The sequence below is a fragment of the Canis lupus genome, chromosome 16 (genome assembly GCF_048164855.1).
Source record: "Canis lupus baileyi chromosome 16, mCanLup2.hap1, whole genome shotgun sequence".
Lineage (NCBI taxonomy): Eukaryota > Metazoa > Chordata > Mammalia > Carnivora > Canidae > Canis > Canis lupus.
This window is the reverse complement of record NC_132853.1, coordinates 26309400-26325687: the sequence shown is the minus strand read 5'-3', so window position 1 is coordinate 26325687 and position 16288 is coordinate 26309400. Positions and strand designations below refer to the sequence as shown.

Below are 16288 nucleotides of genomic sequence, written 5' to 3'. Positions count from 1 at the left end.
AAAAAAACTTAGGACATGTCCTGTATGCTTTGTTCTTCCTTATTTCTCCATGCAAACCTCCACCTCCATTGATACCTCCTTAGTCCAAAGTGCCATCTCTTGTTCAGAGCATGTAATAACTTCTTTTCCTGCTTTTACCATCTGTTAATCACTGGCAGGAACAAAAGGGGTTGCCATGAATGACTTAAGTCTAAATAGTTTCTACTTTTTTTTTTTTAAGACTTTATTTATTTATTTGAGATATAGTGAGTGGGGGAGGAGCAAGGGGAGAGGAGAGAATCTAAAGCAGACTCCCTGCTTAGCATGGAGCCCCACGTGGGCTGAAATCAAGAGTCAGACACTAATTGACTGAGCCACCCAGGTGCCCCTAAATAGTATCCACTTCTAAAATCAAGGTTGGAGTTACCTACCTTTAAAAGACATGACTGTGTGTGGAGGAGGGTAGCTGCTTGAACTGAAGTATGATTCTGTTAAGAATGAGGAAGAAATGGTTGAATACATGCTGGGGAGGTGGCCAGTAGTGTTGTCTATACTGTTTTGACCCTTAGTCCTTTTGGTTTTCTTTCTGTTCCTTAAGAGGGTCATGTTTTCTCTTGCCTCAGCACCTTTGCTTATTTTAGTGTTTCTTCTGAGAAAAGTTCCATCTTCATTTTGTTATCCTGCATTTCCTTTAGGTCTCAGCTTAAATGTCGTTTCCTTGATGGAGCCATACTGACCTTTCTATCAGACTAGATTTGGTTTCCCTATTATATTTTGTCCTCTTATTGTGTACCTCTCCTTCTCATAGCACTTGTCACAGTTTGTATCTTCCATATGTCTGTGTACATCATTTATCAAGCTCTGCTTCCTATAGCAGACTATATACACCGTGAGGTCAGGGACCATGTCAGTTTGCTTATCGTCATATCTTTAGTACCTAGCAGAGTGCCTGGCATATGGTAGGTGCTAGAAAAATATTTATTGTATGAATGAATGGAACTGACTTTTAGATAATTATAAGAATCCTGGTTTATGTTTATACACAATCTGTAGTTTTTCAAAGATTTTATTTATTTATTTGAGAGAGAGAATGAGCATAAGCAGGTGGAGTGACAGAGGGAGAAGGAGAAGCAGGCTCCCGACCCAGCAGGGAGCCTGATGCACGGCTTGATCTCAGGACCCTGGGATTATGACCTTAGTTGAAGGCGGATGCTTAACCGACTGAGCCACCCAGACACCCCTACCACCTGTATTTTTTTTAAATTTTATTTAAAAATTTATTTTTAAATTAGCCACCATTTATTGAAAAAGTGCAGAGAGAGAAGCAGGCTCCCTGCAGGGAGCCTGATGTGGGACTTGATCCCAGGACCCCAGGATCATGCCCTGAGCCAAAGACAGATGCTCAACCACGGAGCCACCCAGGCCTCCCCACCACCTGTATTTTTTAAAGAACAGCCTTATTGAAATATACTTGACATAACTATATATATAAATGATACACTTTGGTAAGTTTTGACATAGATGTACCTCCATTAAACTTTGACCAGCATCAAGATAGTGAACATGTCCATCAAGTTTTCTCATGCTCCTTTGTTATCCCTCCTTCCCAGCCTTCCATGACTAACAACCACTGATTTGCTGTCATTGTAGTTTGCATTAGTTTGCATTTTTTTAGAGTTTATTTAAATGGAATCATAGTTTATACACTTATTTTGTCTAGCTTCTTTCACTTATTTCTTTTGAAATTTATCCATGCTGCTGCATGTATCAACAGTTGTTCCTTTTTTTTTTATTTAAACAATTTTATTTTATTATTTTTAAAGATTTTATTCATCCATTCATCAGAGACAGAGACAGAGAGAGAGGGAGGCAGAGACACAGGCAGAGGGAGAAGCAGGCTCCACGCAGGGAGCCTGACATGGGACTCAATCCCGGGTCTCCAGGATCAGGCCCTGGACTAAAGGCAGCACTAAACCGCTGAGCCACCGGGGCTGCCCAGTTTGTTCCTTTTTATTGTTGAGTAATATTCTATTGTATGGTTATACTACAAATTGTTTATCCAGTCACCTATTGGTATATTTGAGTTGTTCCTAGTTTTAAGCTGTTATTTATAAAGTTAATGTGAATATCTGTGTGTAAGTCTTTGTTATGGGCATGTGCTTTCATTTTTTTAGGGTAATTACCTAGAAATGAAATGACTAGATCACTTATGTGTAACTTCTTAAAACTTCCAAACTGTTTCCCAAAGTGGTTTTATCATTTTGCATTCCCACTAACAGTGGTTGGGAATTCCCATTTCTTTACATCCTTGTCAATACTTGTATGGTCAGGCTTTTTTACCATTCTAAAAGGTACGTAGTGGTATCTCATTGTGGTTTTAATTTGCATTTCCCTAATCATTTATGACATTTGAACATCTTTTCATAATGCTTCTTAGCTATGTGTATCTTTGATGAAATTCCTGTTCACATTTCTGGTTTTTTTTTTTATTGTTAAGTTTTGAGAATTCTGTGTATATTTTGAGTATAGACTTTTTAACCAGGTATGGTTTTAGCTTTTACTTAGTTTAAGATCTATTTCAAGTTAAATTTTGTATATCATGTGAGGTAGAGATCCAAGTTCATTTATTTTGCATGTGGATATCTAATTGTTTGGCACCATTTATTGAAAAAGTGATTTTAACCACTGCTTTGCCTTTGTGCCTTTGTAAAAATCAGTTGTCAATATATATGCAGCCTGCATTTTAATGTGATTGTGAGTTAAAGTTATTTAGAATAGTCTCTTGAAGAATCAGATGGGATCAGGGTTGTATTCTGATACTCTATACTTTTTAAGTAAGTTCTTTAATGTGATACAACCTAAATACAGAAAAATATGCAGATAGTAAATGTATAAGCTTGATGAATTTTTGCAGAGTAAACACAATCCTGTAACTACACCCTAGAGAAAAAACATAGAACATTACTTACAACATAGCAGCTCTCCCTAATTGCTATCCTCCCTTCTGTCACAATTGATAATTTTTACTTCTTTATAGGAATGGAATTATATATGCACTCTTGCACATTGTACTGTCTGCTTTTGCTTAATGTTGTATTTCTGAGATTCATTGATGTTACTACATATAGTAGTAGTTTTGTAAATTACTTCTATAGTTTATTATTTGTTTTACAGTTGTTAGACATATGAGTGGTTTTTACTTTTGGTTATTAATGCTATTATGAATATTCTTGTTCATTCTAGTGCAAATGGATATTTTTTATTATATATATATATATATATATATATATATACACCTAGAAATGAGATTCCTGGTCAAAGTGTGTGTTTATGTTCAACTATAATAGATACCACTAACATTTTCCAAAGTGGTTGAACCAGTTTATTTTCCTTGCTACCCTACATCTCGCAGTATTCGGACACAGGTCTTGATCCCACAACCTGAGATCATGACCTGAGCCAAAATCAAGAGTTGGTTGCCCGACTTAGTCACCCAGATGCCCCTGGAATATAGTGGTGTTTAAACTATGTTCCTGGGATCCCTGGGTGGCTCAGCGGTTTGGCGCCTGCCTTTGGCCTGGGGCGCAATCCTGGAGTCCCAGGATCGAATCCCACATCGGGCTCCCTGCATGGAGCCTGCTTCTCCCTCCTCCTGTGTCTCTGCCCACCCCCCCTCCCCCCCCATAAATAAATAAATAAATAAATCTTAAAAAAAAAATAAACTATGTTCCTAAGAGTCATAGGAAAAAACATGGCTTGTAAGGCAAGGGTACAATAAGTCAGGAAATTCTAAGTCTTTTATTCTATTCTGGAAATTTTAAGCAATTTCTTTTGTTTTTAAGATTTTATTTATTTGACAGAACACAAGCAGGGGAAGTGGCAGGCAGAGAGAAAGGGAGAAGCAGTAGGGAGCCCATGCAATGCGGGGCTCCATCCCAGGATCATGACCTGAACTGAAGGCAGACACTTAACCGACTGAGCCATCCAGGCACTTCTTAAGCAATATTATCTATAAAAAATATAGTCCACCAAGAAAAAGTTTGAAAATGAATGCTGTGTGGCATAGATTTACTTCTGTGTTTTTACAGGCTTAGACTTAGTTTTTGAAAATACTATTGGACCTGCTTATAGGGCTTTCTTCTCTAATAGCCTATAAATCTTTTAAAGCCAGAGGCTGTTTCTTTTTCATTGTTATCCATAGTGTCTGGAATTGTATGGACTCAGTAAAATAAATGCTTGTTAAATGAATTCAAGCCCTGGGAATGGAGGGAATGTATAGAGAAGAGCTGAGAGGAAGGAAGGTACTTTTAAGAACACTTACATTTAGGGAAAATGAAAAACCAATGTGTAGGAGCAGTTATGAATAGTGTTACAGAAAATAAGGAAAAAGGAAGTATGTTTATTGTATTTTAAGAAGACAGTGCTATTTCACTGTATCCCTAGAGGTTATGCTGATGGATTTTAGAGTCCAACAGCAGGCATCAGTCATATCCATGTTCTGCTTCTCAGAAGCTTTATGATATTGGGCATATTGACTTCTTTAAAACCTTAGTGTTCACATTTATTAATTGGATTAATATTTTTGATGATTAAGAGGTCATTAATAAAAAAATTTTTAAAAAAGAGGTCATTAATCACCATAAAGGGCAGATAATAGGAGCTTGGTTTTATTGTATTTTTAAGTCTAAAGAACATAGAGGGCAGCCCTGGTGGCCTAGCAGTTAGCGCCGCCTTTGGCCGGGGGTGTGATCCTGGAGACCCAGGATTGAGTCCCATGTCAGGCTCCCTGCATGGAGCCTGCTTCTCCTTCTGCCTGTGTCTCTGCTTCTCTCTCTGTGCCTGTCATGAATAAATAAATAAAAAATCTTAAAAAAAAATAATGTAGAAGCTTAGTGCACAGGGACATTGAGACATTGTAGAGAAAGATTTTTATATAGATGAAATACATTTTCTTGTGAGACTCATAATTTTTAAACTATTAGCGGAAATGGTTTACAAAAGCATAAACCTATTGTATCGGAATTGGACTTTCCTATTTGTTTTTAAGTTGGAATGAGAATTTTATTTATTTTTTAAAGATTTTTATTTGACAAGAGAGCGTGCACATGCGCATGACCAGGGGGAGCAGCAGGCAGAGGGAGAGGGTGAAGTAGGCTCCCCACTGAACAGAGAGCCTGATGTGGACTTGATTCCAGAACCCTGGTATCATGACATGACCTGAAGGCAGACACTTAACCAGCTGAGCTAACCAGGCACCCAGAATTGGACTTTCCTATTGAAAGCATATTTCTCAAAATCTTGTATCTTTTTAAAGTAAACTCAGTGGTAAAGAAATGCTTTTAAATATGTCGAGCTTTTCATGTTTTAAAGTATGTTACGAAATTTTGAGAAATCTTAATTAATATCATCATTCTTACTTTTCCTGGAAAAATTGCCTAAGTTATTTATGCTAATTTTTTATGACTTCTTGTATAAGACTCTCCTGAAAAAACCACACTGGCTGCAAAGCTATCTGCCAAGAAACAGGCATCCATAAAAAGAGATGAAAATGATGATTTTCAAGTAGAGAAGAAAAGAATTCGACCCTTAGAAACCACACAGCAGGTAAACAATTTATTGGCAGTGAAATAATACCATTATTACTGCACACAGGAGTCAAGTATCAATCATGTTTTCAGTGACACTTGTACAATTTACTTGGGTCATATCATAGACATAAATGGTAAATTATTGTAACTTCATTTTATATAGTTATTCATTACAAAGGAGTTTATTATTATAGTAGATTATTCATAATATGTCTTTAAAGTGAAACTGCATGGTGCTTTTCCATATATGAGGAATTCGACAGTAAAATATTTACTAAAAGGCGTATGTTGGTAATATAGATACTTTGTAGTTTTTAACTCCATTGTTTTTAAAAAGATGGCATTTTCTTTTGGCCAAAGTATCTTTGATATGAATATTTTTGTTACTGATAGTTTTCATATAATGACAAAGTTTATTCTCATTTATTGAATTTTAATATCAATACATGATAAAATGTTTATTTCTAAAATGTATTGAAAGACCTGAATTACTAAATATTTTATGTGAAATATGTTTTTCATACATGAATACAGTATTTTGTCTTAGAGATCATGGCAGTGAGGGAGGGAGATGGACTGGGATTTTGATAGCCTTAGATTTACAAATAAAGAGACTAACATAATTAATTAGCATATCCTTTGTAGATTATATATTTCTAATTGAATATACTCAAAAAGTGTTTGTATTCTTATGTAGTTTATTCTTTAATCTTTATTAACTTCCATAATTAAACCTTGGTTTTAGAGATAGAATGAACTAGTTTACTTTTGGAAAAGTACTGATTACAAATGAAGTATGAATATGTATAAATTTTCTTCTCCAGAATGTGTATGTAGAGTTGGATGTTGTGTAATAGGGCTCAACCTACAACATTTATTCCCTGACTTAATTCACTCATTTCTTTTTTGGTAGGAATGGGATTATCAGTAGAAATGCTTTTTTTGTTTTTCTTCTTCATAATTTAAGCAAATAGGTTTTTGGCAAGTATGAAAAAGCATAGACACTTTGGAAAGAAAACTTAGTATTTATAGAGGAAATATAGTCAAATACAACTTGAATTATAAAATATTTAGAAGATAATATTAATAATCAAATAATATATTCTATCTTGTAGGAAATCATGAATATTTACATTTAAAATTGTTATTCTGAGTTTTTTCGATTTACACATTTATTTATTAAAGATTTATTTATTTGAGAAAGACTTAAAGTGTGGTAGGTGAGGGGCAAGGGGAGAAGGAGAGAATCTTGAGCCCCACTCGTAGAGCCCCATTTAGGGCTCAATCCCATGACCCCAAGATGATGAATTGAGCCAAAACCAAGAATTGGACACTCAACTGACTGAGCCCCCCAGGCACCCATGAGTTTTTGCAATTTAGAATGAAGTTTTATTTTTATTTACTTTTGCTTTCCAATTAGATATTTAGTTGGACTTTGCTATAATACTACACTTGATGTCCATATGATAGCACTATTTATGGGAAGATCATTTTACAATACTATAGTTTTAACACATGACTAAAGCTGTTTTGGTTAGGATTTGAGAAATATAAGGTGCTCATTTCTATTTTTAAAAATTATTTGGTTATTGCCAGTTAGAAATAGTCTTTTTTTTTTTTTTTAATGCTGAAAACATATTGAAAACTGTTTTGATCTTTAAGAACAACTGGCCTGCTCAGACTTCTAGTTTACCTTAAACTTCATTTTGGTTCTGTGTTTACAGATTAGAAAGCGTCATTGTTTTGAAAAGGAGGTACATCATGTGGATGCAAAAGTTGCTTCAGGAAAGACCACAAAACTCAACTCTCCATTAGAAAAGATAAACTCCTTTTCTCCACAAAATGTATGTATTTATTCCATTGTTCAGTTTAAAGAGAGAAAATATGGAATTTGCTAAACTCATTTAAAAAAAAAGAATAGTATAATGCAAAGAATAGTAGAAGCCAATTCAGAAATCCTGTAAGTGCTATGGGAAATGCTATTTTCTTTGTTCCCCTGTTTCCTCATTTATAAAATGCAAGAATTGGACCAGAAAGAAATCTGAAGGATTTTTCCTCCTGTACATTCTAATGTTGTGGACTCTGCTTCCCTATAATTCTTTCAGTGTTCTTAGAGCAGGCACTTCTCAAGGAGTAGTTCCTTTCTAAAAACCGCCTTGGCATTTACATTGATGGTACAAAACAACAATAGGTAAAATTGTCAGGGCCCATCAAGATAGTGGTACTGGCTTGTTTTATTTATTTTATTTTTTTTTTTCTGGCTTGTTTTAATACTAGTTTTCTTTACCATCATTAATACACAGTTTAAAAAAGCCAGTTTTACTTAAGAATATCCTTGATGAAGAGGTAAAAATTACTAATTTTATTAAATTAGTAATAATTTAAGATTTTTAATATTCTGTGTGAAGAAGTGAGTGGTACTCAAAAATGTTTTGCATAAAGGAATAGGATGATTGTCTTGAGGAAAAACATTTGTAGGATAGTTTGGATTGTTAGTTGAACTAGCCATTTTTTTTTCATGGAACATCATTTTTACTTGAAAGACCGACCAACAGATGAACTATGCTCATTCTTGAAAATAAGCAAAGTAAGCCTGATAAAATTTGAGTGAAAATCAGAATTTTGAAAAAATGTATATGCCACTGTGAGCTTGGCAGTTTTATGATACTTATACTTTCCTGATAATAATGGTGGTAATATTATAGAATGTGACTTTTGGGTATTGTATAATGAAATGTGCTAACACTTATAAGATCTGTAAAATCAGGGAACCAAATATTTTCTAAATGGCCTATACATGATACTATAAAATAATGCCTGGAAAAGATCCATTGTAAGTGCCAGATAGACCAGTGGACCTATTTTTTTCCCCTTCCCATCATCCCTAGGCATCCTGAGATTTTTTTTTCCCCAGTCACTATAGATCAGTTTTCATTTCCATAGTTTTATATAAATGGAATCATGCCTCATTTTTTAAAATTAAATTTAAGATACTGTGAATTTTACCTGTTGGGTGTTGGATGTTATTTTATTTATATATATATATATATACACACACACTTGAGTTTTGTTCTGAGATGCAGTTAATTGGAATCAACTTGATCCTTTTGGGTCTGCTTTTAAGATTTGTTAGATGGGACCTGAGTAGAATTTAGTTTTGTGTTACCTCAATAGACGCTAGCTCCTTTGGAGTTTTCTATCTAATGCTCTGTGAATTGTTAGGTTTTCCAGTCTGGCTGGTGGGAATAGGCACTATTCCGTGCCCTGTGTGAGTGCCTCATCATTTCAGGTGGTTCTTTCCACTATCTTGGATAGTTTTCTCACTCACATGTACTGATTAATACTCTGCTAAATTTTCGAGAGGTCCCTTTACAGATCTCTGGAATTCATTCTTTGTGTAGCTCTCTCTACCTTAGTTTGTTAACCTGAACTTTAGTCTTCCCTGACTTCCTGGACTGAAGAGCAATGTCTCTTCAACACAGGTTTGCTGAACTTTATCTGGGTTCCCCTTCTCCATAGCACAGCCTAGCTCTCTCAAGACAGTAAGCTTAGGCAATCATAGTGCCTATCTCATTTATTTTCTATCTCTCAAGGATCACTCTTTTTTTTTTTTTTTTAATGATTTTATTTATTCATCCATGAGAGACACAGAGAGAGAGAGAGAGGCAGAGACACAGGCAGAGGGAGAAGCAGGCCCCATGGAGGGAGCCCAACGTGGGACTCGATCCCAGGTCTCCATGATCACGCCCTGGGCCAAAGGCAGCGCTAAACTACTGGGCCACTGGGGCTGCTCAGGATCACTCTTTCTTACCTGATATCCTGTATCTTAAAAACTATTGCTTCAAATATTCTGTCTGTACTTTTAGTTTTTCAGGTGGAGAATGAAAAAACTCATTATGTGACAAATTCCAGAAATCCTTAGGTGGCTTATAAGTCTTCTGTTTATCTATATAGTTATAAGACCTTTATTAACTGTTTTCTTTTGCCCTCTCAGCTCATCCTCCCTCTTTTTTTTTTTTTGACCAACTTCTCCTAATTCATCAAAAAGCTTTCTGTGACATCCTCAATTTTGAGTTAGATTCTCATCTGAATGTTCCTTGTACTTCCAGATTTTTAACACTTACTATCTTCTCTGCAAGGCCCTAAGTTCCATTAAGGAAACAGCAGGTTCTCTAGTATATTGAGACATCCTTGAAGGCTGTGACTATTTTATTCGCCTTATTATCCAAGCACTTAGCTTTGTGGTAGGAACCTAGTAAAGGCTGAGTGAATGAAAATTATATTCCCTGCCCCCGAAGAATCTTCCTTTAAATTCTTACAAATGCTAAATGGTGGAAAAGTTGTTGGTTATCTTCACAAAAGGCATATAGTTAGAGAAGTCGTCTCAGGAGCTTTTAATATTTAATTGTCATAATAATATATGCTGTATGTTTGCCTGTCAATGTTTCCTCCCTCATTTCGTTAACAGTGCCTTATTTTCATAGCTCTTAGTATTTCAATTTACCTACCTGTTTATTATCTATCTGCTCTGTTAGAATATAATGCCAGTCTTTTTCACATGTATCTCTAGTACCTAGAATAGCATATAGTGTTGCCTAATAAATATTTGTTAGTAGACCATAGCATAGGCATATAATATTGTTATTCCCATTTTATAGATAAGGATACTCTGAGGAGTAAGTAAGCTTAAGGTCACAAAGCTGGCAAATATTAGAGCTAATTCCTGCCTAAGCAGTATGATGCTCTAATCACTTTATTATACAGTCTCTCTAAAATACCTCTCAAATCCTAAAGTCATCTAAGCCAGATTCTCATACCAACATAAAGGAAAGAAATATAATGTAGAAGCCTCAAGAAGAAAGAAATCAAGCATAGAATAAACTATGATTGATAATAGCTAAAATAAGAGAAGTGGATTTTTTTTTAAAAAAGTGGAACCCAGATAAAGTTTGATCGTTTTGTTGTTGTTGTTGTTTATTTATTTAGAGAGTGTGTGTGCATGCAAGCTAGTAGATGGGGAAAGAAGTGGAGGTTGGGGAGGTGTGGTCCGGGAGGGAGAGAATCTTAAGCAGGCTCCATGCCCGATGTGGAGTCCAACCTGGAGCTTGACCTCATGACCCTCAGATGATCTGAACCAAAATCAAGAGTCAGACACATAACTGACTAAGCCACCCAGGCACCCCTAGAAAGTGGATTTCAAAATTTTGTTTTGTTTTTATTGGTTAAGAGAATGAACTTGAATCAGATTACCTGGGTTTTAATCACAGCTCTGCTCTTTACTACCTGTGTAACCTTGAAGTTTTTAAACTATTGCTACTTTAATGTCCCTCTTTGTTAAATGGAGATAGTAATAGTACCTATCTCACAGTGCTATTATGAGGATTAAACAGGTTAATATTTATAAAGTGGTTAGAGTATACCTGGCATATTTTAGAGCTTATTAAGTGGTAAGTGGTAGTAGAAGTAGCAGCAATAGGGATAGTAGTAGCAGCAAATGGTTACATATTTGTGTGCTACTAATAAAGATTATATAATATTGATTAATATTACGTATATAGTTATCTTTAAATGCTACTAAAGTACATGATACAGTATTGATTGATAATAATTTTGAGGAATTAGTTTTATAATTAAGTAACAAATTCTTTTAATATTTATTAAGGATGTCTATAGCTGAACCTGTTTATAGTTTAGACCACTTGTCAGCAGAGTTTCTGGCTAGGTACCTCAATTTTAAGCCCAGTGCTTTGATTTCTCCTCTCTTGGTTACGTATATTAATCATTTAATGTGGTCTTCTTATTGGCAAGGTATGATTGTATTTATACGTATATATCCATATCTTTATATTGGTTTTATTTTTTAAACCAGAATTTATAAGTTTTGTTTCCTTGGCTATATGTGGCATAACTATATTGCTGAGAAATGGAATATTTGTCGTACATGCGTGATTTATTGTTTATGAGACTAAAGGTTTCTGATGATTTCTCATAAGTTTGAAGATTGTTAAACAAACTAAATTTCTCAATTAAATCTAATAACTCAAATGATAACATTTCACTAGTGTTAGAACTTTTGTTTCTAAGAAGTTATAAGTGATATATGCCATACTGATTCAACACATATATAAAGTATATTTATCATCACCAAAGTACTTTTGCAATGACAGAAAGACCATATGGTTGAGCTCTAATACTTGTTCTTTTTTTTATAGTTTGTAGTCAAAAACATGAATATATAAAGTAATTTTAGGTACTGGCTGAATGGTTAGGGAAAAACTCACAAATACTTAGGTAAAGGGATCTGTATTTTCAATGTTATTTTTTTTCCTAACAAAATTAGAATAAGCAGTTAAAATAGAAATATAATCAGTACAAAATATAAAATTGTAGTTAATATTTTCATAAATTGTTGGTAAATTTTAGTAAATTGTTAAGAGAACCTGTAGGTTTGTGTGTGGGTTTTTTTAAAAAAAGATTTTATTTATTCATTTGAGGGAGAGAGAGAGCAGGAGGAAGGGCAGGGGGAAAAGGGGAGAGAGAATCCCAAGCAGATTCTGAGCTGAGCGTGGAGCCTGATGTGGGATTTGATCTCATGACCCTGCAATATGATGTGAATTGAAACCAAGAGTTGAACGCTTACCTGACTGAGCCACTCAGACACCCTAGTGTAGATTTGTATGGTTTGCTGTCCTCTTAATTTTAAAAGTAGATGGTAGCATTTTTAGTGTAAATCTCTTGGTTTTTCAAAGAACCAGGACTGATTCTTTCCATGGATATAAGAAAGAATAATGGAGATATGAGTAGTGATAATTTTTTTAATTTATTTTTTTATTTTTTAATTTTTTTTATGATAGTCACAGAGAGAGAGAGAGAGGCAGAGACACAGGCAGAGGGAGAAGCAGGCTCCATGCACCGGGAGCCTGATGTGGGATTCGATCCTGGGTCTCCAGGATCGCATCCTAGGCCAAAGGCAGGCGCTAAACCGCTGCGCCACCCAGGGATCCCTGAGTAGTGATAATTTATTTAAAGAAAGAATTTTTGAGTTTAGAAGTATTTTTTTCTATTAGAACTTACTTTGCTTCTGGTATAACATTTCTTCTCTCATTTTTTTCTTTTGAATAGATGTATAATTGATATTTTCAAGTATATACATAATGATTTGATATTTGTATACATTTTGAAATGATCACAGTAAGTCTAGTTAACATCTGTCACTTATTATAGTTAGAAAATGTTTTTTCTTGTGATGAGAACTTTCGAGATTTACTTTCTTAGTAACTTTCAAATATAAAATACTTGTCAACTATGGTCACCATGCTGTACATTACATCTTCATGACTTATTTTATAACTGGAAGTTTTTGTCTTTCACTTCCTTCACGCATTTCCCCCCACCCCACTCCTTGCCTCTGGCAACCACCAGTCTATTCTCTATGAGCTTTTTTGTGTATGTGTTTTTGTTTTTTTTAGATTTTACAAATAAGCAAGATCATGCTGTATTTGTCTTTCTTTGTCAGACTTATTCACTTAGTATAAGGTCCTTGAAATCGGTCTATCCATGGTATTGCAAATGGCAAGATTTCATTCTTTTTTATGGCTGAATAATATTCCATTATGTATATATACATTTTCTTTATTCATTCATCCACTAATGGATGCTTAGATTATTTCCATATCTCAGCTATTGTTATTTTAATTTATTTTATTTTATTTTTTAGAGAGAGTATGAGTAGGGGGAGGAGCAGAGGGACAACCAGACTCCCCACTGAGCAGGGAGCCTGATGCAAAGAAAGCTCCATTCCAGGACCCTCTCAGATCATGACCTAAGCTGAAATCAGATGCTTGACTGACTGAGCCACCCAGGTGTCCTTCTGTATCTCCCCTAAGTAATGCTGCAGTGAACATAGGGGTACATATATCTTTTTTTGAGAGAGAGAGAAAGAGAGAGTATGTGCATGTGTGAGCCAGTGGGGAGGGGCAGAGGCAGAGGGAGAGAGAGAATCCTAAGCAGGCTCCATGCTCAGCACAGAGGTCAATATGGGGCTAAGTCTTGTGACCCTGAGATTATGACCTGAGGTGAAATCAAGAGTCAGATGTTTAACCGACTAAGTCACTCAGGCTCCTTCATAAATCCTTTTGAGTTAGTGTTTTTATTTTCTTTGGATCAATGCCCAGACATAGAATTGCTGGATCCTATATGGTGGTTATATTTTAAATTTTTTTAGTAATATCCATACCATTCCATAGTGGCTGCACAAATTTACATTCCCACCAACAGTGAACAAGGGTGCCCTTTGCTCTACATCCTCACCAATGCTTGTTATTTCTTGTTTTTTGTTTTGTTTTGTTTTGTTTTGTTGTTTTAAAGATTTCTTTATTTAAGAGAGAGAGTACAAGTCGGGGGAGAGGCAGAAGGAGATTCTCACTGAGCCCGATGCAGGGCTCAATCACAGGATCTAAGGATCATGACTTGAACTGAAGGCAGACATTTAACCATCTGAGCCACCCAGACACTCCTTCTTTTCCTGTCTTTGATAATAGTCATTCCAACAGGTTGTGAGGTGAGAGCTCATTGTAGTTTTGATTTGCATTTCCCTAAGAATTAAAGACATTGATCTTTTATATACCTGGTGGTCATATGTATGTCTTTAAAAAAAAAGTCTATTCAGATCTTCTGCCCATTTTAATTAATTAAGTAAGTAAGTAAGTAGGCTCCATGCCCAATGTGGGACTTGAACTCATGACCACGGATCAAGAGTTGGATGCTCTGTCAACTGGGCCAGCCAGGTGTCCCTCTTCTGCCCATTTTTAAATTGGATTGGTTGATTTTTCTGCTATTGAGTTATATGAGTTCTTTACATATTTTGGATTTTAGCCCCTTATCAGATATAGGGTTTGCAAATAATTCTCTTGTTCCATAGGTTGGTTTTTTATTTTGCTGATGATACTCTTTAGTGTGAGGAAGTCTTTTAGTTTGATATAGTCAAACTTGTTCGTTTTTGGTTTGTTGTTTTTGGTGTCATACTCATAAAACATTGGCAAGATCTGACATAGGGGCTTACTTCCTAGGGGTTTTATGATTTCAGATCTTAATGTTCAATTCTTTAATCTATATTAAGTTAATATTGGAGTGGACTATAAGATGATGGTTGATTTTCATTCCTTTTACAAATAGTTCTCCTTTCCCCATTGTATAATACTTCTTAATCTTTACTGAGTGGCTTATTATAAATCACAAAAATGTTTTCCATAAATTTTGGAATATATGGTTTTATAAAGAAGTGGAAAGAAAATGTGATTTCATAAGATTTAATATTTATTATATAGCAGCTTCTGAAGTTGGTTTATCATCAAAACCTTAGGTAAAGTAATTTTTTAAATACAGTCCATATTTTAGATCTTTCCTTTATTGCCAGATCACATGCCTCACATTTGGTAGATCACATTTTAGTTTAGATAATCCAAACATCTTGAATAAGGTAAATTGAGAGACTTGGGCAAGTAACATTTTTTTCTAGGATCTGTTCCTTCAACTTGCAGGAAAGAGAAGGTGGGACTAGATTTAATGTATCTTATATCACTTTTAGCTCTAACACTTTTAAATTCTAAGGATGCATCTTCTGTTTTGGTTCAGATGTTATAGGGAAGACAGAATTTATTTTTGGAATAATAGTTACGTGGATTCATAAATTAATGAATTAGTTTTCTTATCCCTACAAAATTATAAATGTTGTAGTCTTTCTACATTTAAAATCCATAGTTGTATTATTTAAAAAAAAAAAAATTGGGCAGCCCTGGTGGCACAGTGGTTTGGTGCTGCCTGCAGCCCGGGGTGTGATCCTGGAGACCCGGGATCGAGTCCCATGTCGGGCTCCCTGCATGGAGCCTGCTTCTCCCTCTGCCTGTGTTTCTGCCTCTCTCTGTGTGTCTGTCATGAATAAATAAATAAAATATTTAAAAAAATAAAATAAACTTTCCTTCATAAAGGAAATGATAAATTAGTGTAATGATTTCTCTTTTCCTCTGAATTCAACATTAAACTTTTAAGTTTTTCTTTATAATTTTCTTGGTTCTCATTAAAATAATATAGTTTTCAGCCTGTCGATTGAATAATTGGATAGTTGTCTTTTACCATCCTATCTCAAGTATCCTTGCTGTCTCTTCAAGTAAGAAAATGGAGTCAATACCTCATCTCTTACATAATTACCTTCCATTGTCCAATGCTTATTCTCTTATATTTTAGATTCTCTTTTTTACTGATAATTCAAATATCAAAGATCTAATAAGGTATTAGTCTCCATGTCAAAATACAGTTAAGAGAAACATTGTTTTTTAATAGTGTTACCATTCTGATTTTACTTTCTTCCACATGCATAATCATTTTCTCTAGAATTTATTTCCATTCTCTTCATTGTTAGTAAATTTTCACAACAGGTGAGGTATTTTTATAGACTCATGCTTATGCTTATACATAATTGTATTTATTAAATGTTAACATTGACTATATATTTTTATAAAAGTAGTTATATTTTTTGATTTAGTACAGCAGTAGCATTCATCACTTTTGCCTGGTGTGTAAAAGAGATGTGGGTCCAGTAGAGTGCGCTGTTGACCTTTGATAAAGTGTTGATGTTGGGCGAACCTTGGGGTTTCTCTCCTTTTTCTTCCTCTTACATGCCCGTCTTTTCTTTCTTTTCTGTCTCTTTCCCTCTCTCTCTTCTC

General features: G+C 34.9%; 1 protein-coding gene across 3 annotated transcripts in view; it reads left to right on the top strand.

Annotated features, from left to right (window-relative positions):
• Nucleotides 1–16288, top strand: part of BRIP1 (BRCA1 interacting DNA helicase 1) — a 180653-nt gene that overhangs the window by 8326 nt on the left and 156039 nt on the right. For all 3 annotated transcript variants that reach the window (XM_072779704.1, XM_072779705.1, XM_072779703.1), the window contains exons 5-6: nucleotides 5456–5583; nucleotides 7292–7411. In XM_072779704.1, the coding sequence (XP_072635805.1) occupies nucleotides 5456–5583; nucleotides 7292–7411 (248 nt within the window). The remainder of the gene's footprint in view (nucleotides 1–5455; nucleotides 5584–7291; nucleotides 7412–16288) is intronic.